General features: G+C 38.3%; 1 protein-coding gene across 1 annotated transcript in view; it reads right to left on the bottom strand.

The window, feature by feature from the left end:
* The window catches only part of JPH1 (junctophilin 1), a 76,783-nt gene extending 73,794 nt beyond the window's left edge, over window positions 1-2,989 (bottom strand). The window contains exon 1 of the mRNA XM_010184026.1: window positions 2,238-2,989. Coding sequence (XP_010182328.1) covers window positions 2,238-2,965 — 728 coding nt within the window. The 5' untranslated portion in view covers window positions 2,966-2,989. The remainder of the gene's footprint in view (window positions 1-2,237) is intronic.
* Between the last annotated feature and the right edge of the window lie 6,572 nt (window positions 2,990-9,561).

The raw sequence follows: 9,561 nt of genomic DNA, 5'->3' as shown, positions 1-9,561 counted from the left end.
ACTGTCTGAAGGAGTAATGTATTATTGATATATCAGTTTGGTAAAAAAAGGAGTCACAGACTAATAGTGGTCCTCAAGTTCTTTCATCTTGAAACCATACCAATCTGGTCAGCCTAGAATTTCGCAACTGTTTAAAGTGGAAGCTCTTTCCTCAGTGCTCTTCTAGAATCTCTTCCAGATTATGTGGTTCTTGAGACAGTCAACACTACTGACTCTGCCAGTATATGACAGTCCCTTAGTTCACATAATGCCATCACCTTGCTCTCACTGGTTGATAACAAATGCAATTCTGAAAACTTGAGAGATGGGAAGGTCCAAGTCATCTTTACTAGGAGAGTCCAAGTTAATGTAATCTTTATGCCTGATGTTGCCTCACCAGGTGTCAGGTCTCTCTGCCTTTGACTTAGTGCCAGTACAGTTAGTGCAAAGGCTACTAAAAGAGAGGAAACCTGAATGTGCAATCTTGCTATCTATACTGGGAGTCATGGGACTCTTTCAGAGAGATTCTCAGCTGAAAAACCAACAGAATAGCCCATGGTCACAGCTGTACTACAACTGATGCCTTCTGTTGTTGCATTTCCAAAAACATCTCTTCAGGAAATAAACACTATTTCAAAAGAAGTAATTTGAACTTTGTCCTTCACCTAAAATTGAAGTGAAGGAACAGCAAACATAACACTTCAGAGACATATCGCTTCTTAAAGGGGCAGTGCTTACATTGTGCCTTGTAACCTAATAGTCTCAGATTACAGCTTTTTAATAGCTTTATATGGGCTCAAAGTGGTGACTATCCCTATCCACATATCCCATCACCTCAGTTTTTTCAGAACTAGGGCTCATTATGTACTGACGGAACATGAACGGGATCCAGTAATTTCTTAAAGTTAGCTGTTACTCCTCTGCTTTGGTAATATGGTATGCTGCCATATAATGCCTTACATATATTTATAGAAATAATAAGCATATGCTACCCTCTAGTTACTTAGGTGACCAGTGCTCAGAAAGGCTTTTTCAACAGTATGGTACCTTCTTCATGTTTGTGTCTTAACTGATTTTTGCTATAAGCCATTCATATATTCAAGTTTTCCCATTTACGCAGTTTTTGGTCTTTTCTGTATTCTTTGTGACTGTCAGAAAAAGGATAGTAGCTGAGCACACACCACTGGCCACACTAAATCAGGAATCAGTTGTTCAGCTCTAAGTGTAATGTGACATCCTCCTTCTAAAATAGCATAAAGATTTTCTTTCATGCACATTTCTGAGCTCTTTTTTTGGTCCACAGCATGTTTCAAGCAAAGACTGCCAAACTAAACCAAACAAAGAAACTGCCACAGAAACATACTAGAAGGCACTATAAATTAATTAGCTTTTTAAAGAGCTCTCAGACTTAATAGCGAAGCCTATTTAAATTGTCTATAATTTGTAACAGTTCAATTTCAGACAACTTTGCTTGGTTGTCGGTTAAGAGTTCAAAGTGAAAATAACTTTTTTTTTCCCCACTACTAATACCTGTATACTTCTCCCATCTGAAACACATGGCAGGGGGACAGGGAGATGACCACCACTATTTGAAGTGGTAGCCAGAAGATCCAGATGAATCTAGACTGCAGGAGAAGCATCCTCCAAAACAAAAGAATCCTCACACAGAACTCTTTTGGCAGATTCTGTCCTGGCAGCCAAACCAATGGCCTCTAAGCACAAGAGCCCTGACCATTATTCTTACACTGTTTATACCACAGTCTCTAAGATAAACAAATGCATCTTAAGATGTTCAATGTCAAACAGGTAACTTCAGTGAGGCTCAGATGCTACCCAAAAAATCATGAACACAGCAAGTGCGACTGAAGCATGCTTATGGAAAGATGTTCAGTCTTCAACTCACATCCCCAGAGCACTGTTTCCTCACTAGTTTTATTTTTCAAACATGTTTAAAGGCATAATGCAGCAGCTCTTGAGTAAAAGCAGAAATATGTTAAGTGGTGGATTTTCACAGTATATTATGGAACATATACAAATATCTTTACTCAAATGAGTTGAAGTTCTAAGTTTCATATGTGTAATGTCACTAAAGTCAGTGGAGTTACACATGTGAAGCTGAAAGGTAAGCAAGTACTCACTAAAGACATTTACACCCCTGCACTTTTGAGTCTTTTGGTAACAGTAAGAGCTCATACATTGTAACACATTCCTGTTTCTGAAACTTCAGTGATGAACAAATGTATCTTGCAATAACATACCTTGATGTTGCAATTTCCACTTTGGTTCTTGCCATGGCAGCTGCTCGCTGGGCACCCTCTATTGCTCTGTCCACCTTTTCTCTAGTTTTTGTGTTTCGTATTGGTATAAGTTGCTTCCTTATTCCACGGACCAAAACGTTATTTTTATATTTTCCCTCTTCTTTGGTGCCATCTGGAAACATGGTACATCCATATCCATGCCTCCTGTTATTTAGCCATTCTCCTTCATATTTCATACCATTCGAACGCTCACTAATACCAAAACCACTGCGCTTGTCATTCTTCCATTCACCCATATATGTTTCTGTAGTGGTGGCATCAACATGGTCTTCCATAGGGCAATAATCACAGTCACCATCTCCAAAACTAATTGTAGAGTTGGCATCGCTAGAACTAATTCTGCTCATAGCAGCATCGCTCCTGACGGAGCTTCGTTTGCTAGATATCGATGACCTAGATTCAGATTTTCTAAGTTTTATACTACCAAGAAGGGATCCTCTTCTAAATAAGCCTCCTTTTTTCTTAATGCCCATGGCTTCTGGATCACTGTGAAAATTGAGCACAAAACCTCCTCTTGTTCCAGCCGGGCTGTCTGAGGTGACATCATGCAGAACAGCGCCATTGCTCTGCTCACTTCGAAGCGAAGCCAGAGATGTTCGGAGAGGAGAACGGATCACAGTTGCCATGCCATAGGGTACACTCTGACGTACACCATAGCCATGTCGCATCCCTCCTGTCCACTGCCCCTGGTATGTACCTTTAAAGTAATAAGAAGAAATTAAATTTAGGACGCTGTAGAAGACCTAGTACTCTACATCCAGTATGCTACAGGCAACACTATGTTGTCAGCTCTGGTTTTCATAAGAAGAAATGCAGAAAAATCACAGCACATGACACAGTAGATGAACTACTTTTGTTGATTGTTTTTTCTTATAAATTATTTTTCTGCTTAACAAAGCCTTCACTTTGCCAGCTGAAGTATGTTATTTTGGCAACTAAGACATAGCAGCTATAATCATAAACATTTTTAAAATAGATCTGTCCATGGAAAAGTTTTCAAGGGAGATTTCTAAAGCAGGACTCCCTCAACATTTTTTTAAGGTGGTCAGACGGGGAGGTGGTCAGCAGAAGCAGAGCCCTGTTTTATGTGGTGACAGGGATGGAGGGAGGAGAGGGATCAGGACACTCATGGCTCTTGCCTCCAGGTGCTCACAGAAGGAGCAAGCAGCAGTAAACATCCTGTTATTATGGGTTTAAGGTGACTACAGACCTCTCCTTGTCAGGACATATTTGACAACTCACCAGATTGTCTTGTCTTCAGGTGCACCTTTGGATCCCCTGTTTCAAACCTCTGTTGCAAAATTAACTATTTTGAAGCTTTTACATGTACTTGAATGAAGGAACAAAACCTCAGTGGATCCTACTCTTTAAAAGCTCTTGATACAAACACTTGTTGGTATCCACGCTATTGTAAACATGGCACTGCATTATGTTGTGACAGAAAGATCAGAAACATGAACTCTTCAGTACTTTTTTTGCCTTTCATTTGTTCTGCAGTGCATAAAAAAGACAAGGCAGTAACAGAATATTGCACACCATTCTACCATAAATATATTTCATTGCTGCAATTAAAAATATTTTGGTATATTTTTTAAACAGTAATATAAGGAAGAGCAACATGGTATTTGATATGAGAAGTTATGGATATCCATGTAACAAAGTACATGCAAAGCCACATCCAAGCCAAAACCATTATCAGATTACTACTGCAGACCGTTTTTTTTCTTGTATTCTTGAAAAGCATTTTCATTTTGACAAGATACATACTCCAGTGCCTGATCTCTAAAAGCCATTCATCCCAGATGTTCCAAAGGAAGGTATCAGGAAGCCCACAACTGGCAAATACAAAATAATTTGCTTTCTAAGATAATTTCACTCTAATTCCCATTAAACTGCTTTAAGCTCCTCAAAATGAAGCCTCTCACCCACCTAGTGCTTCTTTTTTTTTAAAGCTATTCCGAGTCTGAATATTCTTACAGAAGGATGAATAAGCAATCTTTAGAATACCTTCCGTGATTTTGATTTGCTTTAATTGGAGCACCTATTAAAAAACTATTCTTCAGAGAACTAAGTATCAAATGTCAAATTCAGTCACTGACTACATTTTTGTAAAATATTTGTGAACTACCTGCAGTTTTAGACCTAGCTCAAAGCTTAATTCACTTTGAGATTCTATCTCCTTTGTGTAAGTGTACTATTTTGGTCATGTACATGTCAATTATCTACCAATTACTGCTTTACTGTATAACATCTTCTGCTAAGCTATATAATTTTAACATGCAATTAAATTTGCCATGCGCGCTTCCTTTATTATATAATACAAGACAGGTCCCACAACATACCTATTTTGTGGTGGTAGAAAATTCTACCAAGTGGAACGCTTTTGTTTTAACAGATGGCTACTGACACGAACAAACAACTTTCTTAGTTTCTTTTCTCATTCTCTGTATCCTGGATACCTACTGCTGCGCTGGTTGTAACGGTGCTGAATTGAGAAACATGATTATTTTAAAAAACTCAGCATATGGAGAACAACAAATAGAAACATGAGCACAAAGCACTGGTATGACGTATTCTGTAAATACTGCAAAAAGCCATATTGTAATTTGTTTTCCTTAATTAAACAGATACTTCCCAGGAATATATTAACATTTTAGTAGCATAAATGACTACATTTTGTCCATAATTATATGTGGAATCCCCCTAGTATTGTAATAATATGCTGGAGCTAAGAATCTGGCTATGTATACTTACTGCTACACACAACAATCTAACATTCTGCACCAGTTAATTTCATTTAAAAATAATAAATCTAATTGTAATTTTGATTATATCACAATATAACATTAGCACAGCAACTCATAATTATGGCTCTCCATGCTGCTACTTGAGTGTCAGACTCAAAGTAGAATCAACTTATTATCACACAGAATCACAGAATCGCTCAGTTGAAAAAGACCTCTGAGATCATCATGTCCAACCGTTCCTGTCTACCCACTAAAACATATCCTTGAGTACCTCATCTACCCGCTTTTTAAATACATCCAGGGATGGTGACTCCACCACCTCCCTGGGCAGCCTGTTCCAGCTTCTGACGACCCTCTCAGTAAAGAACTTCCTCCTTATCTCTAACCTGAACCTCCCTTGGCACAGCTTGGTGCCATTTCCCCTTGTTCTATCCCCCATCACCTGGGAGAAGAGACCAGCACCCACCTCTCTACAACCTCCCTTGAGGTAGTTGTAGGTGGTGATGAGGTCTCCCCTCAGCCTTCTCTTCTCCAGGCTAAACAACCCTAGTTCCCTTAGCTGCTCCTCATAAGGCTTATTATGGTATGGAACTTTATAAAAGTACAAAAGATCAGCCTTTTTTCTTACTGTTATTTTGTTTTGTTTTAATTAGTTGACATGAAAAGTTCAAAAATACTTAAATTCATTTAGTACTTGTATTTTTGACTACTCTGTAGAATGAAGTGCTGTTGCCCATAAGGGCATTAAAACAAGGACAATTGACATGCTATTTACTTGTCCGACTTTTCTTTCTACTGATGAAATAAAATCAATGCCAGCTTCTTCTTCTAAAGAGAAAATAGTCAATGAGAAAATGGAAAATTCATACTGAATTGATCCTTAGAAAGTATCAAAGATGTTTAGTTGGAATTTTGTGAAGTCTCACAAGCAACAAACATCTCTTTTGTCATTACTGATTCATTGAGGGAGAAGCTTCCGATACTACTGCTAGAAAGCTGATTAATTTTCTTGATTTTTTTAACTTACATTTTAAAAGAAAAATATTTTAACAGCATATGGAGGTCAGTGTCCAGAATGCAGATACATGAGACTTGTACAGTAATTTGATTGAAAATATCAGACTAATTGCATTACCTTCTTCCACAGAAGAAATTTTAGAACACTTCAAACAAGCAAGATAAGATATGTTAAATATTACAGTATAATTAAACACTACAGTATATGAGACATGATAAAAAAAGCTTTTCCCATATACAGATATAAAAACATACGTGATATTTACCAATCTTTACATATAGATATAAATATGAATTATATATCAGCAAGCATACCTTCTCCTGTTTCACTTTATACTAAAATTGACTGCTCAAAGCAGTTCCAGGAAGGGTCAACTGATAAAACTGTAATTAACCCTGTAATTACTAAGCTAATTTAAAACCATATTTGACCATAAAACAATAACATTGTTCTGCACTAATTTTCCAAAAGCTAGGCTTGGTATCCTTTGTAACTAAAGAAACATCCAGCCACAACTTCTGCTGACCATCCATCTGGTGTCTGGTTGGTTCTCCTGAAAAGGTGTTTGTATTTTGAACCTAAGAAATATAGAAAGTATATTTTACCTTTTGTTTTTGTTGGCATGTTGCTGTAAGGTATAATTTCCTAACCTGACTCCTTAGACTTATATTGTACCATCCCTCCTAAAAAAAAATCCCCTGTACATTTTACAGCTGTAAACATCATTGTCTACTTGTGGCTATAATTTAAAATGACACTGCATGAAAGGGTTGAGAGGCCAAGGACCCAGTAACTACTCCACTTGCTCTTATCCTTTACTTAAACCCCTTATAGTTTAACAAATTCATTGCTACATCAAGATTTCGGCAAGATTTTCACACTCAAATAAGCAGAGAAAGAAGAAATCAACAAACATATGTACTATCGACGATCTTTGTTTAAGGATGAATTTGCCACTAAGTGACCTCTGTGAAATGACACTGCACAAACCTTACAGCAAGATGCTCGTTATTGCTGTCATTGGCAGGACTGTGAACTGCCAATTAATTTACACATACTGAACTTTCAAATTAGGCCTTAATCCCTCCATAATAAAAAAATGCGCAGGTAGGCTCGCAGAGTCACACAGAGTCAACAAAATCTAAGGAGTTTAAAGGACACACAGAAGTACAGATTGCTGCAGGAAGCAACCTGATGGGCCACTTGAAGGCCCAGCATCAGCACATGTGATGAATAGAGGATCATGGTTTATAATTCACAGTGTTTTCCTCAGAGGTTTGACTGAGTGACAATTTTAAGCATTTAAACACAGCATGACATGTATTACTCATGTTGTGCAAAGTGTTGCGTGCAGAAACACTGAGGACCGCTGTCAATGCTTGTGTTCCTTTTCCCTCCCCTCAACTCTATCTCCTAATACCATCAATGCATTTTAAAACAATGTATTGAGGAAAAAAAGAAAAAAAGCAGCAAAGAGGCTTGGATTTTAGTGACAAACTAGCAATTGGTATAGTCTAAACAGCTGTTTCCCCATGCCCGTACTCCCAGGTCATAATAAAGGAAGAGCTTTCCTGCAAATATTTCACAGCACATTACGTATGTAAATCTGGCTTTCTTGTAAAAACATTTCAGACATTCTTCTGGTGTACAAATACGGCCATTGTTCCCCAAGCACGAAAACAAAAACATCTGCAAACATCTATGACGTACTGCTTTGCTTCATTCATGAGTACTTTCATTAAAATCAATGGGACTTCACACCCTCTGTTCATATAAGCTGAAATGCATAAAAGACTGGGCCCATGGTAACACATTTCAGTTAACAGGACTAAAAATCTTACGGTGTAAACCGCACACTTCATATGCTGTCTCAGACAAAGCATTTCCTGCAGGGTCTAATTCTAAAAATGTAGAGAATTTACCTCCAATTATCAATACTATACTAAGATTTTAAAAATTCCAGAAGAGGTCTGAGCAAAAAGATAAAAGGAACTTCAGTGTGAGAAAAAACACTCCTAGAAAATTTACTGGAAGGGTAATTTACTTTTCCGGAGGAAAAAAAGAAAAAAAAAAAGGATTCAAAAAATAAAAAAAGATGGCTACTGCAAATTCAGGTATCTTTCAGCTTCTAATTTACTAGCCCAAATATACTAAATATTGAAAAGTCTGTTGTGTGGTGAAAGTGAAACTAAAATTTTGATCCCTTCTGTGGTTTGTTTGGTTTTTTTGTTTGGTTGGTTTTTTTTGTTTGTTTTGTTTTTTAAATCCCCACACACGTATTTCAGCTGACTTTGAGTATCAGAACTTTCCACACTAGGAAGCAATTTTCAGACACCTACAAACATGTATAATCTAGGGGATTAAAAGAGTTCAAGGTACAAAAAACCTCAGCACATTTCATTTTCTGAAGGAAATAAATCTTACCCAACCCACGACATTATTTTTTTCTTTTCTGAAATTAAAAAAAGGACCCCAACTGTAAAGGTGTCTTCTTCTACTCAATACAAAAATACCTACTCTCTGACATGATTCTTGAAGTTTGACTACAAATCTCTTACCAAAATTCCTTTAAGAAACCAGTCACAGCATCAGTCAAGAGATCCACTATACAAGTTAGTCCTTTAGTCTCATCATGTAAGCAATACCTCTGATTTTTGTATATTCTATTCCTTGCATGTTACCTAAAGACATTGCTCAAAGCTGATACAAGCAACATTTCTGTAAAAAAAATCCTGACCACTCTCTAGTACTAAAACCAAGACCAATTTTTCCTTTTACAGTGGAACAAACCAAGCTGAAGAGCAACTCCACAAAAGCTGCAGGTGGCAATTCCACTGATGTCAGGGACATCACAGCAGCAAAGGCTGAATTCAAAAGCATTACGTGTATTTTTTGTGTAGTGCATGAAATGACAGAGGTACAACAACTGTAACTGACCATGCAAATAAGCTCCGTCCTGAGTGATCTTACTGAAGCTTGACTTCTTGACCGCTCCTAACTTAAAGGCGAGGGCAGGGTGCCCAGTCCTCTCTGCACTTACCAGGAGGCTCAGCCCCAGAAACATTTGGTTTTTCATGAAGAGTGTGAAAGGCAGACCTGTATAATTTCAAAACTACACTATATTTTAACAAAATATGAGTTATGACATGAGCGTGGACCCAAGTTTCTTTGATTTTATGCACGTTGCGTCCCCACTCCATTCTCTTCAGCGTCCTGTTTACGATAGGTAAGCTATCCCTGCTAGCAAAGTAACCAGGCACAAGGGCTCGCTTATTAAGTTCTTGCTCTTTCACCACGAAAACAGTGCAAAGGGAGGGAGCGAGGCGGCGAGCACGCCTGCCTGCTGTCTCCCCAAGACAGGCGCTGCCGGCCCCGGTTATCGTTCTCGCGGGTGGGGAGCCGGGCAGCCGCCTAAGGGGAGAAAAAGGAAAGCTGTCTGCAGGCAGCCCTAATGCGGATTTCTACCAGCTGGCCGGGAGAAAGCGACGAGCCCGGCCCC

The sequence above is a fragment of the Mesitornis unicolor genome, unplaced genomic scaffold (genome assembly GCF_000695765.1).
Source record: "Mesitornis unicolor isolate BGI_N332 unplaced genomic scaffold, ASM69576v1 scaffold955, whole genome shotgun sequence".
NCBI classification, from domain to species: domain Eukaryota; kingdom Metazoa; phylum Chordata; class Aves; order Mesitornithiformes; family Mesitornithidae; genus Mesitornis; species Mesitornis unicolor.
Note: the sequence above shows the minus strand (reverse complement) of the source record. Positions and strands in the feature narration are given on the sequence as shown.